The sequence below is a fragment of the Cyprinus carpio genome, chromosome B6, assembly GCF_018340385.1.
Source record: "Cyprinus carpio isolate SPL01 chromosome B6, ASM1834038v1, whole genome shotgun sequence".
NCBI lineage: Eukaryota > Metazoa > Chordata > Actinopteri > Cypriniformes > Cyprinidae > Cyprinus > Cyprinus carpio.
The window spans coordinates 17160834-17185260 of record NC_056602.1 but is presented as its reverse complement, the minus strand read 5'-3'; the positions used below and the strand labels follow the sequence as shown (position 1 = coordinate 17185260).

The 24427-nt window shown below is 34.6% G+C and overlaps 1 protein-coding gene across 3 annotated transcripts in view; it reads left to right on the top strand.

The window, feature by feature from the left end:
• The window catches only part of LOC109063240 (cAMP-specific 3',5'-cyclic phosphodiesterase 4B-like), a 164814-nt gene that overhangs the window by 75970 nt on the left and 64417 nt on the right, over positions 1–24427 (top strand). Inside the window, exon 1 of one of the 3 annotated variants that reach the window (XM_042725963.1) lies at positions 290–860. The exons of the other annotated variants lie outside the window; for them this stretch is intronic. Within the exon in view, the coding sequence (XP_042581897.1) occupies positions 643–860 (218 nt within the window). The 5' untranslated portion in view covers positions 290–642. Of the gene's footprint in view, positions 1–289; positions 861–24427 lie in introns of those variants that run through there. 3 annotated transcript variants of the gene reach the window in all.

Below are 24427 nucleotides of genomic sequence, written 5' to 3'. Positions count from 1 at the left end.
GTCGATTCCTTCCTCCAGTTTTTCTCTCTGCATCACAAGAAGCTCTACCTGGTAGTTCCTGAAGAGAGGAGCCACTGATGGTAGAGAAGACCTGCTCTTGCCCATTGTTGAATAATTTAAGATGGAGTTTCCTGGAGCTGTGTGAAGTAAGTGCGAGTCTGAGGAGCTGCGAGAACGGAGCAGGAGGACTGAGTGGGAGACAGACATCTAAATAAAAGACACTGGACATCCAAGATCCTATGAAGTCAGTTATGTCTGTATAGGAGAGACAGACAGTCTTTCTTCTCTCGTTTTGTCTAAAAAAAGAAAGACAGAGAGAGGTGTGGTTATAGATACAGAGAGAGAGAGTGGGTTTTTTCTTTTTCTCACAGGAAGGAGGTGTGACTGCACTGACGGGGACTGCTCTCAGTGTGTCAGTGGAACTGAACGAGAGAGGATTATTCTACTGCATTGCCGAAAGCCTAAGCTGACAGAGGAAGCGAGAGAATAGAGCAGCTCAAGCGCACACATTTATTCCTGTCTGACACACAAAACATCAGCCTGCATGTCATAACCTCAAGTTGGCTGAGAGATACGGAGGGAATAGTTGGTAGTGTGACTCAGAAAGGGCGAAATAGGGCTGTTTTAACCCGCAGCATCACCATGTCATCCAATGAGCTGAGTGCTCCGGAGCTGGACCCCTGCATTCGTACCTTTAAGGAGCACATGCATTTGGAGCTGGAGCCTCCGAGACTGGGTGCAGGCAACAAGCGCATCACCTCCCCCAAAATATCTCCCCGCAGCTCCCCACGCCTCTTCCGCAAGCTCATGGTTAACAAGGGCGTCCGCCACAGGCGCCGATTCACCGTCGCACACACCTGGTAAGCCTGTCTGGGGTATGAAGGGTAAAGAGTGGAGGATTGCAAGAGGAATTGTAAATGGGGAGGGTTTCAGTACTACGTTGTTTGAGTTTTTTTTTTTATGAATGACACTGAATTAGTTTGGATAAATGTTATTATGGGTCAGTGAAGTCTACTGTCATTGCAGGTGTGATTATCGTAGTGCTATGACCAACATTAGATCTTAAAGAGAAAAGAAACTAGTGAATAATGTGTGATGTGTGGACAGCCAGAGAAGCTGAAACAATTCTGTCAATGTGACATGACATATTGCGATGCTCTCTTTGCTCTCTCTAAGTGGAACCATCTCACTCTCCTTTCAGGAACAAGTAAAGACTGTTAACCCTTTCTCTTCAAACTTCTATATAGATTTTAGAGGCATTTTATGCTAAATTGGTAGACATTAATTTTATAGGTTGTTAGCAATGTCAATAGCTTAAAGGGGTTATATGATGCTTTTTTAAAGATCATTATCTTGTGTATTTGGTGTAACGGAATATCTTGACAAGCTTTAATGTTAAAAAAAAAAACATTATTTTTCAAATACTGTACATTATTGTAGGTCCTCTATGCCCCGCCTCTCTCAAACAAGTCGTTTTCTACAAAGTCCCTCCTTCTGACAAGAGTAGTCTGCTCTGATTGGCCAACTGACCCAGTGCATTGTGATTGGCCGATCACCGCAAGCACTCGTCGGAAATGTAACACCCCTTTCCATGATCCCAAGCTTCATCTTTTAAAATAAATGTAAAGACAGTTAATAATGTCGTTAGTCTTACCATCAGTTCAAGCCCGAAAGGGGAACAGAGTCCCGTGACAGACACAGTGACGAAGCTCCTATGTGTTTGCAGTATACAAGCCACGGACGGTTAAGACAGCTGACTCCACTAAATAATTTTGCATTGATTTCTTAATATCTAGTCAAATGAATAAATACATATTTATAATGTATAATTGTGAATACATATAATGTGTATATACAAATAATTGTGTAATGTAAATGTTTTATGATTTTGTGAAACTGTTTCAAAATGGATATATGTGTATATGCATCTATATTTGAATATCAATATCTTAACATCTAGTTCAAGACAAAATATTATATTTATAAAAAATGTATTATAATTTCATAATTTTAATGTATTTTGGCATTGAACTGCAGTGCATGTTAGGCAGTTGATGTTGATGCCAAATAAACTCTCCTCCATATTATTTATTTGAAACATTCATTTAGAAAATGTGTTGCTATTCTTGTAATTTCTTGTAAAAGTGTGACCGTTCAAAGAAGGTTTTGCGTCACTCAAAATAATAACATAGCAAGAATCATATCCACACTTATCGCTTACTTTAGCAATTTGAAAGCTTTGTGTCGTGAGATGCTTCCTGTCTATTGGAGAGATTGGATCAGTGCTAGGAGGATGTGGGCAGGATATGATGTGACACGGAAGGATTTTATCCTTTAGTAAATAGAACATTTGTCATCCTGTCTAGACTCTTGCTACGGTTATGTTTTTACAACAATGGAACACTGAGCCGCTTTTTATGAGAGATCCTACTGGATCCACTGAAAAATAGTGACCGTGTGCAAGAATATTTGAGATTTGTCTTCTAGAATGCAAGGTTTTGTTTGCAAGTCATGATGTATGTGAACTGGACCAGGCTTTGTGCTTGTTTTGGCGCCTGGAATTTAAACCATTAAGATGTGTTATTCTTGGAATTGAGCCTCGGATGTTCCCCACACATGTACCTCTATGGGAGGACTGTTTCAAATCCATTCTGTGTCTTAGTTAGCTAGGCAGAGTGTGTTAATGTGTCAGGTACAATACACACTGTGACTGGATTACACCGTGAAACATACACAGCCACCAGCACCTATGCATTACTCATCCAGACAAGCATTAGACACAGACAGAAGAGCATTTAATAGAGGGAGTTTAATGGTGCAGACTGCAATAACTGCAGTGATTTGTATGATTATTGTGGCTGAGACTTTTAGCACCAATCTGCTGCTCAAAATGTCAATGGAAGTGCATGCTTCCAATCTCAATGATTCATAAACTGAACCTCAAATGGAATCAGATTGATTTGAAATGTCATAGCAGGTCTCTAAGGGAATACTATAGCCTTGAGTTATGGATGTCATTTTTTCGACCTGTCTTAATCTGACAGATTCAAACCTGTGTAGAGACAAGTGGTTTTCTTGACCAAGATGCTACATCTAAATGCAACCTGAATGTCCTCAGATGATAGAATGGAACTTTTGCAACTCATCGAACATCTTATCACAGATGTGCATTGTGTAACCTATGGTTTCACACTTTGTGCAACAGAGCATCTGAATTATCTTGAGCGGAGGCTTGTGTCATAGTTCTGTTCATGGTTCGGTCCTTGCTGTGTTAGGTAACACACACTAGGAATGGATGGAGGGGGCAGGGTTGTCTTGAGGGAGTGAGGTGGTGCATGAACATTGAGGTGGAGAAAAGACAAGTGCAGTGGTGTGGAAAATCGCTGAAGAGAGTCTCATCCCTTCGTAAATGACACTCAAGGAGAAAATGAAAGGACAATCTCTGATTAACCTTAATTGTGGGTTTAAATGCGTTTTTGTTCATATTAAATATATATATTTGAGAGTGGCAGGAAATTTTGGGGGGAGAGAGAGGCAATGGGGTTCAATTCCAAGGGACCACACATACTGGTAAAATAAAAAATATGTATAGCCTGAATGCACTGTAAGTCGCTTTGGATAAAAGCATCTGCTAAATTCATAAATGTAAATGTAAATGAGACATGTTGCAGGTCTGACTCAAACCTGCAGTTTTCTCATGAGCTCCACTACACCACAGGGGGTATGTGTCATTATTGCTGTGCCATGTCTCACAAATTTCTCATTGTTCTTCACTTAAAAATTTAAATTCAATTTTTTTTTACATTAAAAATGATTTTTGGTTATTAATACCATATCCTAAGGGGAAGTAGTGGCCTAATGGTTTTGAAAAGTCATTTCTTCAAAATGTAATTCATTGCAAATTCCACTTTCTCTCATTTTAATTCCAATTCCAACTCAATGTCTTGTGGCACATGGCCAATTTAATTAAAATTTAATCTCATGAATTTAAAGGGAGACAGTTCTTTCATTCAGCTCCGCTGATTGTATCACTTGATTCACACTATCAGTGTGAACAGACAAAATACTTGTTGCTTGGTCATGACACGGTGAAAAACATTTTAAAATTAGAGATGGTTACACAGTTTTCTTCAGGTGTTGAATTTAAATCTGAAGGTTATCAAATGCATATTTCAAAATGTAAGACCAAGTCAGATGTTGCTAAATATATAACACTAACATCCCCTCAGCTGTATCTAAAACAAGAAAAATCAACATTCTCCCTTTTTTCATACTAATCTGCTTTCTTCTTTATCTAATGAGATATTCTTTCATTCTGCCTCCCCAGGGCCTAATATTTGGATCTGTTCCCTCTCTCTGTGGGAGACATTACTGTATACTGCATTAGCATACATAAACATCCAAAGCATCCCAAAAAAAGTTTGGTACACTCTATTAAAAGTTAAGCAAACAACGCCTTTCTCTTACTCAGTTCCGTTACTGTGGCTTTGGTGCAAAACTGAGAATGAAAGGGTTTTATTCACATGGCATTTTTGTCAAATGCAAATGTCTCTGCATCACTTTAAACTTGGCTCTGTGTTTGCTTGAGGAAATCTAATTTTAAACCTAGCTTCATGCTTATACAGTAAGATACTTTATTTGGCACATCAGTGGCCAAGGTTGCTAATTATGTTGGCGTGTTTTGTATTTTGTGTTGTAAACTAGCCTTCCTGTCCCCTAGACTGTTTGAAAGTGCTTGTTTACTCTGCGTTGTGCAGCGGGTTAGTGTTTATGCTCCTTTGCCTGCTGGATTCATCAGGCCACTGGACTGGAATGGTTGATATTCAGAACAGTGGGAGAAGAAGAGAGATCTGTGCATGCACAAAAGTGCGCACACACATACGCACATGGGCAGAGCCTCATACATATTTGCTTTCTTTAATATGACAGGCCTGAATCCGATGCCATGGGGTCACATCTCAGCTCCTGGCACATATCAAGAATTTGAGCCTTTTAGTGTGAAATTATATTTTGTGTTAAGCCAAGCACAATGTTGGGCAATATTCAGATTTTATCTCTTTTTAGTGGGAATGTACATTTTATCTTTTTGTATGATATAAAATTAATGTGCTTGTGTTGTACTTGGATGTTTATATGCAAGTACAAAGCAAACAAATAAATAAATAAATATATTTTAAATGTAACATTTAAATCTTTAAATATTTTATAATGTCGCATTGATATTTTAGAGTGAGAGGAACCAACTAATACCACAAAACATCTCATAACTTGATTTCCTCACTAATACTACTTGATAGTTCTGCTGTTGATTTTCCACCAATGATGTCACTTCCTGGAAGAGATGTCATTAAACAACTGGTATTTGGGAGCTGAATTTTTTGGTTGATGACAAGTGTATTTATGACCCAAAATGCAGTAATAAAATGCTAAGAAATGTGTTTCAGTCAAGGAAAAAAATTACCCAGATTTTTATTTTTTTTATTTTTATTTTTATTCTTTAATAAATAAGATTAATTGGAAAAATGCATGGCTCTTACCTTATAAATTCTGTGTCCCCAACAAAGTAAAATAATTAAATTTAAAGATTTTGTATAATATATACCCCACTAATAAGACTACTTCTAAATTTGGTAATTTCTGTAATTTCAGTGTTGAGTCTATTGATCATCTTTTTTTTTCAAATGCCCCCTTGTTAAGGAATTTTGGTCTGACGTGTCAAAATTATCTTCTTCAAAATCCAAAGTAGACATTGATTTAACTATGTGTGATATACTTTGTTATTTTTCTCATTGTAAACATAGCATAGAATATATAGGAAATGTATTTATTTTATTGGTAAAATATTATATACGTACATGTACATTTTCTACAACATTCCCAAAATGACATCATTTTCTTTGTGACTTTAACTACCTAATTATAACAGAAAAAAAATATTAACACCAAAAAAAAAGTGTCAAATTTGTGAAACTGTATAATGATCTGCTGATTGTTACATAAGCTGTATTTCTTTGTTTTATCTATTTATTCTTATTTATTTATTTTTTATGATTTTTTCTTCCTGTATTATTTATATTTTCATAATGTCATCCAATGTTGTATTTAATTGTTTATACTTGCAATTAAAAAAAAAAAAGAACTGGTATTTGTTAGTTAAGGGAATATTACAAAAGTCTAACTGCAGCCAGTCTAGATTGCATGCAAATCTCATTTATAATGAATTTATTACTAAATTAATTATTATTTATTATTTATTAAAAAATAAGGTCTAGAGTGTGACAGCATATCCTGTTATATAGTAGTGTTTTTAAAAACTAGTGTTCTTAAAGAAATGCATAGCACCTTACAGGGTGAAAAGAATTTAAAATTTCCCATATTGTGATATTGTGATTAAGAAATACTATCTAATATGATTCCATCTTTAAAAATTTTATTGTTTAATATACAACATATGATGGTGACATGGACGTATAGAGAAACAACAATTAGGAAAGCAGCATGGTCGATAGGTATAATGATGACTTGCTTTTAGCACAAAAGGGAGGAGGGTGGTGTGGTCTTTAAACAAAGTGCTGAGTAACAGGATAAACAGAACTAACACAGCAACACTCTCATTAGACACATACATGGTCAATTGATTTACGTACCAAAGCGAGGTGAAGTACAAGAGCACAAGAGATATGTTTTCAGCATCACTTCCTCTCATTCGATTGACGTTGCAAGTTTTGGGTTAAGAGCTAAAAAGATCATTTGTTGATAAACAAGTTTACCAACAGCTTTATCACAGAACAGATACAGTGTTGCACACACTTTAGATTGAACTAGTGATTTCTGTCCTCGCACTCAATAATGAGTGTCAGCAGTAATACTGATGCAAACACACACTCACAGTTCCTTTGTCAGGCTGTCAGTACGTTTAATTAAAGATGTGAAAAAAGTGTGTGTGTGTGTATTATACTTTATGTTTGCTGTGATCACATCAGCGTCATGACTCATAGTATCAAGATAAAGATAAAGTTTACAAATTTTCTCATTTATTGACTGAACTGTAACAGCCAATCATGCCATTTTATATAAGTGGGGTTCAAAAATTTGATGCCACTAGTGAAAATGCTTCTATTTTGCATTACAAATATCATTGTATCGATATAATCATTTGTTTTAGCTCTTTTTTTACCATATAATTACGACTTTTGAACCCAACTGTAGAGAAGAAAATGTTGTGCCAACATTGTAAGAAGAGCTAGGTGACCGTTTCAGTTGCCGGTTGTTGTTAATGCACCTCATTCTCTGGCTCTCAGACATTTTCAGGCTGGTAGACTCACTTTTTGCCAGCGAGTTAATCAGTCTCCAGGGCTGAAGTATCTGGAACACAGTGGGTCTCCTGGAAGCAGACTCTCTCAGCTGGATTTATGGCTGCAGTCTCATCTACTCCATAATTATTACGCTATCTTTCACAAGACCGCAGGTCAAGGCCCACATACTTAAAAAAAAAAAAAACACACACACAACGGACTACAGTTGTAGTTTAGGGTTTGAGAAGCTAAGTTTCACAATTACTGTCACCAAACAAGCAACATCTATATCTATATAAATCTATATAACATCTATATAAAAAGACATCTATATAGAAAATTGTGAATTGACCTGCAAAAAATACTCTTTCTTGCTTCCGTTTTCATGACAGTATACTGTAGTAGACACAGTTGGGTCTGTTTTTTAAAAGACATTTTTTAATAAATGTAAAACTTGTAAGTTTCTGTACAATTATGCCATTGTTACTGTTCCCAATGCATACAGGCTTTAAAACTGAATTAAAAATTCATGATTATAAGACTGTTCACATTATCTGCTAAAATGATCTCCTCAAATGAGTGATTACTGTTTACTGACACCCAGTGCCTGCCTCCATCCCTCCACCCATTTATTTTGCTGTCTGCTAGATCTTTAATCAATCACTAGTTTGTGAGATTGTAAACTCAGACCCCAAAGCTGTGATTAGGATATAAAAGTGAGAATTGGTCCAATACTAAAGTGATACCTGTATTTGCTGTATTTTTGGTTGATTAATAATTTTGTTGTTAAATGTGGTAAGCATACACAAGAAAGGCTGAACTCAAGACTAGTCTGTGGTCTGAATGTAGTTGTGTTACTGACTCACCTGACATCCTTTACCATGACAGCAACCCCGTTGAGAGTTGCCCTCGCACTGTATTGTGGGACCATTGCAGCGTCTGCCATTGCAGTGGTTTTGTCATGAATAAACCAAAAGCCAAATGCACTCTCTACTCTTAGTGTTCTCTGTTTGTTTGAAAGTGATTTCAGTTGAAAAGCTTTAATGGACGTGTGTTTGTGTACCAGCGGGACACATTAACTTCTAATGGTCTGCTCCAATTTAAAGGTGCAATAGGTGATTGTCTTCAGAAACATTTTTTGTTATGCTGGTTGAAAGCCTCTTCACATCCCGATAGCAATCATTAAGGTAAATGGTCTAAATGTATTTATATGTATTTATATATTCTGTGGAAAGTGTAGGACCAAGAAATGTTCATCCAATAAAAACACTCGGTCCGAGCGTTTTGATTGGCTTTCCTACCTGCCTGTCAACATGTGTATTTGCATACCTTTGCGCAAACTGTTCGCGCAGACAGGATACGTCATCAGCGTGTTCACGTACGCTGTGCAAACAGAGCGAGAATGGCAGTCAAACATTAACAACCTGACATTCCTTCCTGGTATTGTAATACTTTTACTAACTATACTATAAAGTTTTCTCACCGGTGAACAGTGTTGGGCAGTAACGCATTACTTAGTAACATGTTACTTTAATTTGTTTACTTTTTTAGTAACGGATTAATTTTACGTGTTATAATTTTCAAAATAGTAATTACAGTATATTTACAAGGCGAAGTCTCTATACGTTACTGCTGCATTACATTGTTGACAGAATGCAGTGTTTTATAATCTAAAGATTGTAAAAAGGATGAAGCACATGCACTGTTGAGTCAAGTGCCAGTGGATTACAGACCTGCTCCTGCGAGACCCGACGCAACAGAGTGCAGCGCGGGACAAAACTTGATTGGCGAGTGCAGAGACTCGTATGTGTGTGTGCGATGTGGGAGAAAAAAATTATCCACTCCCGCAAAATAGAAATATATAAACATAAAATATCTAAAACAAATAAATTGTTTATTATATATATATATACCCGCAAAATAGAAATATCTAAACATAAAGTATCTAAAACAAATAAATTGTTTATTATATATTACGTATATAAATAATTGTTCATTGTTTTTTTTTTTTTATGTAATTTTCATGTATTTATATTTTTTTTTTTATTTTGTTTTTTTTATATATATTTATTTATATTATATATATGTTTAATATATAAACATAATATATTTTCCTTAAATATATACATGCATTAGTTTGTATTTATATATAGATAATAAATATACATAGTACACATACATATATTATGTAAACAAAAACTTTTATTTTGGATGCAATTAATCGCGATTAATCGTTTAACAGCACTAGTATATATAAATTTTATTTTATTTTATTTGAACACATTTGTTCAGCAAGTATGCTTTACATTGATCAAATGTTAAAAAAAAAAAAAACTTTTTCAAATAAATAGTGTTTTTGGACTTTCTAATAATTTTCTAATAACTTTTTAAACATTTAATTATAAGAAGTGTTAAGCATATTAAATAAGCATATTCAATTATTTCTGATGGCCACTAAAAACTAAACTTTGCCATCACAAGACTAAATTATATTCTAAAATATATTGAAATAGAAAACAGTTATATTAAATTGTAATAATATTTCTCAATATTTCTGTATTTTTTATCCCATGAATATTGCCTTGGTTAGCATAGACTTCTTTAAAAACAAAACATCTTACATTAACTTTTAAACAGTATTTTTTCATACCCCTACTTGGTTTTCTAATCAAAATATGATTTATAAAGAGACTGTATGTTGCATTTTATGTGTCCTTGCATTTCCAAAATGGCAGGTGGACTTTGAGTCATTGGATGTCAGCTGTAACACCAGATCAGTTTGTCATCCTCTCCAGATTGCCAATGTGAATGCCAAGAGATTTATTAGGGCCTTTATCTGGTCTTTGATTCAAAAGCTGTCTCTAAATATGAGCATGTATCCTTTTATTGAATATATGTTCTCTTTTAATCACTACAGACTGATGGTACATGGTCCAGTGCAGTTTTCCAGTTCCTCATTAGTGCCTGCAAGATCCAATTTTGCTTCTTAAGAAAGTCCACCCACTCCCTCAAGAAACTCTTAGTGCTCATTAACAGCCTATTCATTATGGAGTACCTGCTGAACATATACACACACAGCAGGTGACCACTCTCCTACACACTGTACTCCCAAATCACAACTATAATTAGAGCAGGGAGCTGAATTTGGTTTTGTTTATTAACTTGCTTTCATTCCCTGTGCCCACCACGACATAGACACTGAGTTGCCACTGTAGTCACTTCATAAAAGTGCACAAAACAAATGAATAGTACTTTTGGAAAATATGATTTAAATGATGTACAATCACATATGATGAACAGCCCAGTCATATCTGTGGCCTTGAAAAAGTTGTTTTGTTCTACACTACTGTTCAAAGGTTTGGGGTTGTTGAGTCTTCATGTTCACCATGGCTGCGTTTAATTGATCAGAAATATGGTATTTACAGTATTATTACAATTTAAAATGACAATTATTTGAATATATTTAAAAATGTCATTTATTCCTGTGATGGCTGAAAGCTGAATTTAGCCGTCATTACTCTAGTCTTAAGTGTCACATAATACTTAAGAAATCATGTAATATTTTAAAAATAATGCACTATGGTAAAAGTGTTTTAAGGTGATAACTTGATTGATTATCAGTATGATTGAATACCAATTGATAATCTACCGATGATCATTCATCTGATAATCATAATTTACATGAGAAGGTTTGTGGAGGCATATTTTCCAGTGAGCCTGAGTTGGCAAATTTACACTTTTTCTGCTTGTTTCTCATCTCGAAAAATCCCACAGCCAAGGTCTTTTCATTGAATTTGAATATGTATTTCAGGTATAGAGGCTTGGATTGGTTTGTTTTATCAATACAATGTCTTTCCTGAATATGCCACAATAATAAGCCTAATTTACATAGAAAGAAGGAAAGATTTGCTCTGTAAAGTACAATGACTCATGCATGGCATAGAGCTAGACTGGCATAGAAAGAAGTTTAAACTGGTGCTGAAATACAGAGCACTGCTTAGTGAATTTGCAAGTCTTTTTTTCTCCATTGGTAATCACAATAAAGCTTTCCGTTCCACGATAACAAGGACAAGGAAGGTGGCACATTGCTCTTTCTGAGTGTGCGTGCTTGTATGTGTCTTCCATGTGTACTGTATGTGTTAGTCTCCTCCACTCAGCGAAATCTATTTATTGCTCTCCAACCTTTGTCCTTGAGTCGTGCATGTGTATTTATGTCTCCATACCTTTGCGGGTTGTGCGGATGGATTGTTTCTTCACGGTATATAAGACCTAATTCCTACAGGAAGTCCCACATTCAGTTGCTGAAGAATTGGAATGCACAGTGTATAAGTATGGCAACCTTTTCCTGTCTGGCAACACTGAAGTCATTTGAAGGTCATTGTTTCACATTTCTCTGGTGGAATGCTGTGATACCAAAAAGGTTTTCAGTCCTCCAGACTGGTGTACAATGCAAGTTTGGGTAATGGTATTTTCAAAATGTTGAATAGAATGAGATTTGAATTCTTTAGTTGGACATGCAAGTCCTTGCGAGAGAGCAAATGAGTATTTTTTTTTTAAATTCTTGAAATGCTTTGTGACACTCATGACATTCAGCAGACACCTTAACATATAAAAATGCAAAGGCAGCTATAGAAGAAGTCTTTTATGCTCAGGATTTAGTATTCAGTATTTATTTGATGGGAAAATACAATAAATTATTACAATTTATTATTATTGTAAATATTACACATTATTAATGTTGTTGTTGTTGGTATTACATATTTATTACTTAAGTATGCTTAATTTTTTTTTGGTAACACTTTACAATAAGGTTCCATTCGTTAACATTAGTAAACATAAACTAATGATGAAAAATACTTCTAAACATTATTAAAATGAAGTTGTATCTATTAATGTTAATGGACCTTAGCTAACATGGACTAACAGTTGTATTTTTACTAACTAACGTTAACAAAGATTAATAAATACTGTAACAAATGTATTGCTCATTGTTAGTTAAAGGTGCTGTATGTAGGATTGACACCGAGTGGTTGAACTAGGTATTGCAGTCCAAATTCAAAATACTAGAGAGGGTTTTTTCACCCGGCCCCTCCTCCTCAGACTTTACACACACATGCAGGTTGACAAATTGACGACAACAACAAGAACGAGCGCAATTGACGATGAATGAAATTAAATACGCGGTGTATTCCGCCAACTGGCAACCCGGGTGCCAAAATACAGTTGGGTAAACTGGCAGTGTGCGGGTTTCACAAACCAAAACAGAGACTGACATTCCAGCCCCGGAACACGCATTTTCAAAGGAGAATAACTGACTGTAGCATTGCTTTTAAGATAAACAATTATGTTAACTTAGAATGTTTCTTAAATGTCTGCAAACATATTGTGGTATTTTTATGCTTCCGTAGAGTCAAAAACTTACATACAGCACATTTAATGTTAGTTAATGCATTAAATACAGTTAACAAATGGAACCTTATACTGTAAAGTGTTACCATCCTTTTTAATTCTGTTACTTATTACTGACTACTTTTATTATTAATATTATATTACAATTTAAAAGGAAATTTCTATGTGAATCTATTTTTCTTTCAGAAATCATTCTAATATGCTGATTTGTATATACACAAATAGTTTGATATTGTGATATGTAACTGCAATGCTGTCAAGAACTAAATGACAGTGTGCATTTGTATAAAAAAAAAAAAAAATAAACACTTCCAAATATTTAGACACATCATAATTAACCTTTCTAGGTTGTATAATATATATTATTATTATTATTATTATTTTTTTTTTTTTTAAAGCACACTTAAGGATGAAATCTACAAAACAAACTTAAAATAGTCTTTACAAAAGATCAAGAAACAAGCAACCGTAGTGTATAAATTTGGAACAGTCCTTTTTGGATTTGGATAATTTTGTCCTCCATTTCATGTCATATTAATAGCATATTGTTTATAATATTAATAGTAACGTTATCTACAGTATTAAGTAATTTTAGAAAGAAGAGAACATCATGTTTACATCTCTAATTAGATTACACAGTGGACTAGCTTTTCATGTTGAATATATGCCATAAATCAGAATAAACAAACACACATTTCAGAGTATGAGTCATAGAGTTGAGAAAGAGAAGCACATTTCAGGAATGTATTTACATGCTTCTTCAAGCAACTGATTGGCTGTGTCCAGCATTGGATTTAATGAGCGTATATGAGAATCCCTCAAAGAGGTTAATGTAAGGACAAGAGCAGCGTGAAACTCTCTCATTCTCTCTCTGATACACATTTATTACAGCTCTACTATAAGATTTGTTCCACAGTGAGAGAGAGATAATAATATGGTGATTTGAACTATATTATGGTTATTATGGTTGGTTTTGAAATATTTGTAAGAGTTGATATAGAATTAAATATTATGCCTCAGTGTGTCTGGGGCAACATTGAGTTGTGTGACATTGCATTAGTGTTAGAGAGAGTGTTTGGAAAATGTTGTCCAAAATCATTTCTGTAGATTTTTAAAATTTAAATCTTATACCTTTGTTTAGGGTTTTTTCATTTTTAACCTGAATGAAGTATTTATTTAATATTTCTTAATCAACCTGAATACACCAATGGAAATAATTTGTATAAATATTGTATAAAGTCTCAACCCCCTTTTTAGCCCAATGGAAGGTGAATTGAGATAATTTAATTTCCTTTAACGGTCATGAAACTATATTACTTACACTAATAATAATTGCAATAATTCTGACTAAAATATACATTTTGCATCCAAAAGTGGAAGCACTTAAAATGTCAAAAACAGTTACATAAACTACAATATGAAGAGTGTTGCAGCTAGTTGCAGCAGTATTGACAGATTTATTTCTATTTAAAGCCAGAGCATTAGGTTGTTCATTAAATCGCTGTTTAAAAAATAGGAAAAAAAAATATGATTTTGATGAGACAAAAAAAAAAAAAAATTGCTGGCGAGTTCTTTCCAGGGCTGTCCAAAACACACATATAAATATAGACCCCCAGTATGGTATTGGACAGGTCATCATGACACTGGAGGAGGTTGATTGCTTCATGCTCCACACATTGAAGAGTCTGCCATCCTGCTACAGTTTGTAGAGTCACAGTACATACTTGTCTCATTATGCTGTATGCGTGTAGGTTGATCATCAGGATAAATGAGGTACTTTACTTACTTTTCGACAACAATATGCAGTTACAGGTGTTCAGCTGAAACACAGACACTCTAATTTTGAGGTGTAATGTGTGTGCGCGCGTGTCGCTGTGTTAGCAAGGACAGCTATTGGGAGGCTGCTTTTAGCTGGATGATTTATTGGGCCTGTTACGTTTCAAATGAATGCAATTGAGAGTCAGTCGATAGCAGCGGCTGCTGTGTCATGCAGCTCATTTTAACCTGTTACCCAGCGTTCAGTTTAAATATGATTCAGCTCCTCTGGGAGTGCAGAAAGTGAGAACAACGAGGAGAGAAACGCAGATACTGAAGAATAGAGGGAGACTAAAATAAATGAAATAGCCCTTGTTGTTTTCTATTCATTACATCACATGGAATACAATAAATACAAAAGAACCAATAGCAACAGATTTGCTTTGTCCTCTTTTCTGTCTCCCACTAGCTAAATCAAACATTCAGTTTGAACACAGCTGGATGCATGTTTTGTAGATGAGAAGCTTTTGCTTGTGACTGCTGTTTGTTCTGATTGCCAGGTGGATTAGGTCACATTATTAGGATCATTATTAATTTGGGTGCCAGGGTTAAAGATTTAGTAAAAAAATGCCTAAAACATGGACAATACTGTATGTGTGCATGCATCTAAATTAACTGGCTTTAGGGAAAAAAAAAGAGGTTTACTATTAATGATCATTTTGAATAAATGGGTTACATCTACAGTATTAAAATCAGGGTCAGAAGTTAAAAATAGGTTGTCAAAGGGATTTATACACAAAAAAATGGACATCTGTATCATCATTGGACATCATTTACTCATGATTATGTTGAAATCATTGAGGAAAATAAGTGAGGTTCATTGTTTGTTCTGGACCCTACTGAGTTTGATTATATGGACAAAAACTTTATTCAAAATATTTTTTTTCTAGCAGAAGAAAGAAAGTTTTAAAATGACATAATACAAGGGTAATTATATGATGGCAGAATTTTTCTTTTTGGATTAACTATTACAAATTCTCATTTATTTTTATACAGTGTTCAACAGATTACATTATGTCTGCAACATTAAGAACAGGTGTAGTATGAAGTCTAATAAAAAAAAATTATAGCATATTTAATACCTTTGCACGCCTGCCAAAGAGTTTAATGATGAAGTCACAAAAAGGCCTGATTAAATGGCTGTTTGATGTAAGACAATTTTATAAAGAAGAAAACAACCATAAATTGCTACAGTATGTAGGATATTTGTTAGAGGAACTGAACAATCATGGATGGAAAATGGTGAAAGAATGTTTGGTTTTACTTTAGAAGAAGCTGCTGGATAGTGGCAATTTTTTAGACTCATGAAAAGTGAGGTCTTTTGGTTTAATGGTCTGTCATATTGTCAATTCAGACTTGGTGACATTTCAGCAAGAAAAGTTCTTCGCCCACAAGAACTTTTTTCAACCCCTATTTTACATCAAAGAAATCAATATTGAAACGGGAACTTTAATTACAGGAGATATTGATGTATTAATGTGTTTAATAACAAACCATAATTAAGCACAACATAATTCCCAAACTTATTAAGACTTTCATTTGTTTTACTATATTTAGGAAACCATGCAATAAACTGACGAGTGCAATTTTCCTTCATGCGTTGTTTCCTTTTGAAACAGAAGTCAGGATTATTTTTTGGTCACGACCATTTTTGGTCCATTTTCCCAGAAGAGCATAAATCTGCTTAAATTGCATAAATCTGCTTAAGGTTTCAAGGAGTAAATTAGCATATAGATGGTCTAAAAATGAACAGATATAGACCAAAAGCTAAAGCAGAACTCACTTCACTTGACCTTCAAATGACCTTCAGAGATTTTATCTTTCTTACTGGTTAAACAAAAACTGGTTCAACATGAAGCATCCAAATCTTGCAAAATACTGTGACTAATGTTTGAGCACCGACTGAAATTCCCCTATGCTCTATTAGAAATAAGCAAATATTTAAAATCCCTTCACTAGCTACTCTGTCCATGTTTGAGACCTAAGACACATAAAAAGCATGTCACGTCAAACATTTGTTTTGAAAGACAAATAACTTTAAAATGAGTCTGTGTTAACACTCACTCACACACACACACACACACACACACACACAAGTTTATTCCCCTCACATACGCAGCATGTTGCTATGGGGACAGGCCCACCAGCTTGCCAAGGGTAGAAATTATAGCAGGTTGTGTATCTGGCTGAACCCTGGCATCTCTCCTCTTTACCTTCATTTCTCCTCTCAGCACAGTAACTGCACCCCATGAACCTGTTGTCATTGCAGCCCATCTTTAACAAAGGTTTTCCTGACTCAGTGTGTGAGTGTGAGCCAATCGGTCGATCTCTCATTAGTGTGGGTCATTCAGACTGAGCCCCTTTTGTCATCGATTTTCTTGCTGAAGCTTTTGCACATCCTGTAACAAGTGCTCTTCTGTTGGTTAGGAAAGCTGGCCTAATCCGAGCCTGATTTAAGATGCTTAAACAGAAAAAATATATGCGTGTGCATGTCTGGACTACTATGTTGTGGTTAAAAACAGGTTTGATTATATAGTTTTGCATTGAACATAGCACACCCAACAGACTCTGATTGCATATTACACCCGGTTTTTGTTGTTTTCACATTATACACATAGATTTGAGGCCTTATATGCTAACGTTAACTGAATAATCAATTTATAGCATTATTATGCAACTCATGACTATTATGAATTGAAGTTAAATTAAATATGCTTCATTGCCCCCCCAAAAAATGTATCTTGGTATGGTACACATACACAAAACATGGTAATTATTCTTCATATCATTATATAAATGTAATGTAGTCCTACGGTATAGTACATTATCATTTAAAAGTCTGGGGTTGGAAAGTCCCTTATGCTGATTAGAGCTGCATTTATATGGTTAAAAATACAAAAAACTGATTTTTTCAGCAGCCTTTACTCTAGTCTTCAGTGTCACATGATCCTTTAGAAATCATTCTAATATGCTATACATTCTAATAACATTTATCATTATCATTGCTGAAAACAGTTTCGCTGCTTATTTGTGGAATCACTGATACATTTTTCAGGATTCTTTGATGAATAGAAAGTCCAAAAGAAAAAAAAAATCCAAATGCTTTGTAAGACATAACAATATAACAGTTTTGATATTGTATAATGGCACAAGATCTCATGAGATCCGATTTGTCTCGCGAGTTCTGACTGGTCTCACGAGAAGGTGATGATTTCCTTGTGCAGACCTTTCAGATATATTTGCATTACACTGGCTCTTTCACCAGTGGTATGTGATGTAAGGTATGTAAGACATTATGTTCACATCAGGCAAGTTGCCGCATGATAAGTGGGAAAATTACGCAATGAAGTCTTTATCCAGTCATAAAAACAGAATTCACAGTTTAACGCGGAATGTGACGGAATTTCTCCAATTTTTAATTGATTTACCAAAAGTAGGTCATTACACTCAAATCAAATCACGATATGGACTAGTATCTGTAAATATAAAGCCACAAAAGTGAATTTTATTTTTAAATATAAATGTACAGCCTGTCTCTGTTAATGAATTGTGCAGATGCGTGGTTTACACACACACACACACACACACACACACACACTGAAGCGTGTGTGACGCTCGCGTTGACTTCAGCGTCTGCCGTCTCACTAAATGAGGATGTAAACACATGAAAAACATCTTCAGAACTGCTCTGAGAGTCACTTCATGAGCATTTAACAGTTTGTTTGAGTAAAACTAGCGTCATATCACATACACAGAACTGTAAAGGTATTCACGGCAACACGTCAAAATAAAAGTCTGGTTTGAAATAACGACAATAGAATGTACACAGCCTACTACTACAACTACTATTACTACTACTAAAATGAAACAAACATTATTTTAAAGGAATAATCACACAATATTTCTTCCATGTTTTAATTTTAATAGTAAATCCCCTTTGTTTACCAAAAAATAAAGTTTGCTTAATTTTCAATAATTAAATGATAAATGATTAAATTAATGTTTTATGCCAGGGATCCTCAAAATGGCCCACGAGATCCACTTTCCTGCAGAGTTTAGCTCTAACCCTAATCAAACACACCTGAGCGTGCTAATCAATGTCTTCAGGAGCATTAGAAAATCACAGATAGGTGAGTTTGATCAGGGTTGGAGCTAAACTCTGCAGCGCATTGGCCCTCCAGGGCAAGATTTGAGGAACCCTGTTTTATGCATTCATTTGATAACCATAATACACAACACAGAATTTCTGAGGGAAAAAAAATTCATAAGGCTACTTTAAGAAAAAAATAAAATGAATAAATTAAGTTGTGTTATGCATTCAAATAGTTAGACATGCTAAAACACAGAATTTGATAACAATAAAAAAAAGAAATAATAATATGGTGAGAAAAATAAAACATTTCATAGGGCCCTAAACATGTATTTTTTGTTAAACTTTTAATAAATTGATGTCAAATGTATATACTATTAAAAAGGAGTTTAGAAAAATTAAATGGAAAAAAAACATATTTTTTAATGTGGAAATCAAATTTACTAAATAATAAACTTGACTGACTGCTATTTTAAAGGGATATTATTTGTGTTGTTTATTATTTATTTTTATGTATACTATATAATTTTGTGCAATTACTTGCCTGTCAGTTGAGTTTGTGGCAAAATATTTTACAGTGTTTACATGTTGTTTATACCTGCATAAAATTTATTAAAGTAGATGTTTAATTTCATAAAGTACAATTTGATTTCAAAATGCACCTAAATTTTTTAGCATTTTGTGTTTTTCAGTTGAATAAAAGACAATTGTTCCCTATATATTTCATCACTGAGGATTTCTTTTAAAAAAGTTTAAAAATCTTGTCTAAGACACACCTGTGCAATAATCATGCCACTCTAATTTAAGTGTCTAATAAGTGTTGCTCTAATCAGCATATTGATATGCCACACCTGTGAGGTGGATGGATTATCTCGGCAAAGGAGAAGTGCTCACGAACACAGATTTAGACGGATTTGTGAACAATATTTGAGAGAAATAGGCCTTTTGTGTACATAGAAGAAGTCTTAGATCTTTGAGTTCAGCTCATGAAAAATGGGGGCAAAAACAAAAGTGTTGCATTTGTAATTTTGTTCAGTGTAGATTTCTCTGAATATTTTCATTACATTAGTGCCTATGACCTTCCAGCTTTGTCCTTGATAATATCATAAATATATGGTGCATGATGACAGTGTTCATTACATTAAGCGCTCAGCTTAAATAATATGAACAAGTAATATTATATAAACAGCCATTGGTTTTTATACAAATTAATGTTATCAGAGCATATCTGAGCCATTGCCCAGAGTGGGATCAATTAGTATGAGCCAAACTATATTTTTAAAATGGTGTGCAAGCTGAAATTTTGCTGATTGCAGCATCAGTTTCTCAAGACAATAGAATTTTAGTTTAGTATAGAGTCGTGACTGACTGTGTCCATAAATAATTCAGCGTACATGTCACACCGTATTTTGACTCAGGCAAAGAGGAGCAAAGTCTAGGCCCCAGAGAAACAGGTGGAACAGGTTGAACTGCAATGTATTTATGCCTCTATTAATATCTGGGGCAGGCCATTCCATGCCCCTCTCGGCCCTAATGTTCATTGCTGCCGGGTAAAGTTGCTGAACCCTGTTCACAGACGGCACCAGCTTGGCCAACTGCTGCCATCTGTGCCTCCACATTTGCAGCGTTCCTGAACAGAGAGGGAGAAAGAGGCAGGCGGGAATGGGGGCGTTTGGCAGCGAGAAGAACAGTCGCATAACAGACCCATTGACGGCACATGTGGTGATGGATGTAGTGATGTAAATTACTGCAGGGTATCATTTGGATGAAGATGATGATAATGATGATTGTATACTTTTAAGATTTTTCATTGACAGTTACAGTTACTATTACGTTATCCTACTGGGATCTGTCTGTCTGTCTTTTATTTTAGTATTGTTATATGTTGTTGTAGTATTTATAAATTTTTTAAAATTATTTTACTAATATAATTATTTCCAGTTTTTATTTTTTTATGTAAGTTTGTCATTTTATGTGCTTTTGTCATTTTTATTATTTTAAAATAAATATTTCTATTTAGCGTATAGCAAAAGTTAAGTGCTACATTTTTTTGTCAATTATTTATATGTGTTTTATTATATATTTTTCAGCTTTATTCCAATTAATGATAACATATGCAAATGTAATTAATATTTGTTTAATTAGCTTTTATTTATATATTTTATTTATGTATACTGTATTATTTATTTTTAAATAAATATTTTTATTAAGCTTTATTTATTTTTATTTTTCCGTTTTAGTAATTGTAGGTTATAAACTTAAACATATTCTATTCAATGTAGTTCCCAAGGCATTTTTTCAAATGTTTTATTTGTTTATCTCTGCCATATTTGTGAAAGTCATTTAATATTAAATTATCTTTATAGATCCATGTGTTAAGGTCATGTAAAAGTAATGGTTCAATTCTCTGTTTTCATTAACACATGAATCTTTTGTTTCTTCTTTCTTCTTCATGCTTCTGAATGGGGTTTAGGTAAGTGCCCACATCTTCTAACTCTCCACAACTTGCTGTCTTGTTCTCCATGTCTTTCTCTCTTTCCCCATATCTCTCTGAGCTATTAGTGAGTGATATCCAGCTCTTACATAAGAGGAGGTGAAGTTAATGAGATGGGAGTTATACACTCTTACCTCCGGTATCGTATATCACTCTGCAGGAACACAACTGAGGAATTGGCGGTGCTGTGGCTGCCATTATTTATGCAGAATCTATTTCCCTTCTGCCATCAAAGTGAGGCAATGAGCTTTTTAATTACAGGCTGCTTATACCACCTTCTAGAACTGACCATCTCCTTTTGTTGCATAAGCAGCTTCTTGGGGCCACTTAGCTTTGTTTCTCTTGTCCCTGTTCAGTAACATAACATTTATGTTTTTAATGTGTCTCATAAAAAAAACCCTTTAAAAGTAGCTGCTGTTGACTAGGCAAAAACTAGATATCTTGGAGTTTTAAGGCCTAATGGCTGTATAGAAGAAGATTATTATTACAATTCCATCAGTGGCTGCTATTCTGCGTCATGATCCACAGAGCCAATTTCCTGTTCACTTTTTTCCATTGCAAATAAATGACTTGGTGAAGTGTTATTTTTAGCTATAGGGTTTTGTTGAGTTCCATTTAATTGCATTCTTCTCTGTGTGTTCCAATTCCGTGGCCTTTATTTAATGTCTTCCATTTCATTTGCTACAACTAATCAAATTGAACAACTCTGTTTTCCACTAACAGTGTCAGGGGCTTTTGTAGCGAAAAAGCCATTGGGGAGGAGAGAGAGGAAACATTGTGGCTGCAGAGGTGCAAACAAATCAAATCACACTTTGCAGGTTCAAGATCACTAAGCCCATTTCTAGCCACTGATCAATATTGTATGGCGGGTGAAGGTAGCGGAAAGTGGAACTAGGGACGGCCGTAAGGGTTACCCTGGAAACAAGCTCTGTGGCATTTGCGTCCCTTAACCAGCCAGATTGTTCACCTGGAGGTTAATTGTCTCATGTCGATACTGGAAATGGCAATATGGGTAGTATTTGATTTCACTGGCATTTACAATGTGTAAAGACACTTATGTTTAATTAGATTCTACATTCTGTAATGAAAATGAATGTTAACATGTCTAAAGTATTGAAAACTGATACTATACAGTTTAGTGATTCAGGAGTTCATTCAGGGAAGGCATCTTCTTGAGCCAACCAGTGAAGACAACGCAATGTTAGCATTATTTTGTGGTTCACTTGTATTTATTTATTTATTTTTTTTAAATATCACATCGCATTCATTTTAGAATTCAAATTTATAACTTGGCTAAAATATCAATTCTTGCGCATTTTAAATTTTAGTTTTGGCTAAATAAGAGTACACTAATTAGATAATATAATACTTTCCCCCTGTACTTTACATTATATTACAGTTCAAAGTTTTTTTTTTTTGAATTATTATTATTTTACAAACTGTCTCTATAGTTAACTTTTCATAATTGATTCTGTTGAAAAAATAGATTTTCCTGTTTATGTGACGGTGCTTTCATACAATCTGTATTGTATAAAGCTCTATAGAAATAAAGGTGACAACCTTTTTGATTAATAAAAGAATAAAAATTAATACCTTTATTCAACAAGGAGATATTAAATTGATCAAAAAGTGACAGTAGAGACATTTTCTAAAACTTTCAAATAAATGCTGTTCTTTTGAACTTTCTATTCTATTCTTAAAAATACATATATCATGGTTTCCACACCCCCAAAATTTGGAATGGTAATGTAGGTAACTAGGATGCCTCTGTTGTCTGATGTCCATCTCATTAGCCCTATCATCTTCAATGTTTATGCAAAAAAAAAATATATAATTCAGATTATTTCTACATTACAGAATGAACCATGAGAAATAGCAGCACATTGTCATGTGTTTCAAATACTGGAATTTGCTGCCATATACTAGGTGTGATTGACAACCGCATACTTTGATTGTTTTCCCTTCCCTCTGTTCTTCACCTTTGATCCGGTCTGTCTGCATTTGGCAGGCATTTCCTGAGATTTATGAGGCCGACTTACTCCACTCAGTCATCTTTCAAGTTTTAATACGTGTTCTTTTAAGAAAATTGCTCCTGAAATGAATCTTATAAATCCCTTTAAGGCAGTACTTATCAAAGGCTTCCATTTATAGTCAGGTTTACACTGCCTACACACAGACTTTAAATGTTCTTTCACTTCTATTTGCACAAACAGCTACATTTGGCACGGTAGCCTACTTTTTAATAAGAACCTCTGCTTAACATTATTTTGGTTTCTTCAAGTGTTACTCTCAAATGTGTGGTGATGGCTCTTGTTGTTTTTAATTTATATTTTTAATGAATAGTTCACCTAAAAATGAATGCTCTGTCATTCACTTTCATTGTAAGGAAAAGAGCAGCATCAACATTCTTCTAAACTTCTGTTTTTGTGTTCTGTGGAAAAAGGAAGTTTTGTACATACATGATCAAAGAATTTTCATTTTTGTAAGCACTTTTCCTTTAAAAAGTGAATGATGTGCAAGCTTTTAGAAAACAGTTTCTTTTGAATCTTTTGAACATGGCCATTCTTTACATTTTCGTAATTTGCTGAAATTCTCAGTGCCTTTTGAAGCACAATGATTCTTTGAGAACGAAGGAAAGCCTTAAGTTTGTTAAAGCTTTTTTCAGTTCTCTACTCATTCAAAGGTCTGCACTCCTGCTTGTACAGAGAAAAGGTTTTTCAGGTGCGGTATTAATCATTGGTTCTTGCGCATGACAGGTCAGTGAAGTTGGCTTTACTGTCGCATTGTGTAATAGGTTATAGTTTCTATGGTGCTGTGATTTGATCCATGGGTTCCAATTTCAAGCCAGACTCTAGGAGGTGTGATGTGACATCTCCTGTATGTGGAGGGGGTGTAACACTGGTCCACCTGCGGGTATCAGACGGTGCCGTGTGACAATGACATGGAGTAAAATGAGCCTTTACACACACACTTTTCACAAAAGAACCAGCGTCACTGATGATGTCATTCCAGCACTGAAAGCTTTGCCGGGTTGTGCTGGCACAGATTAGGATGGGATATTTTGTCACAGCACTTCCAGCCAACATACTTTATAGCTAACTGGTACTTTTCCATTTCAACTAACAATGGTTTTCTATTCCTGAAGGTATTTTGAGATGAAATCACATGCTTGTTTGCTGGGAGTGCATAATTTTTTTGATGGGGAATTAGAAATGCATTGGCCACATGCCACAGGAAATTAATATTACTCAATACTGGAATGTATAATAACACTGTAAGAAGGACACCTTACAATAAAGTGTAACCTAATATTTCTATAGAATA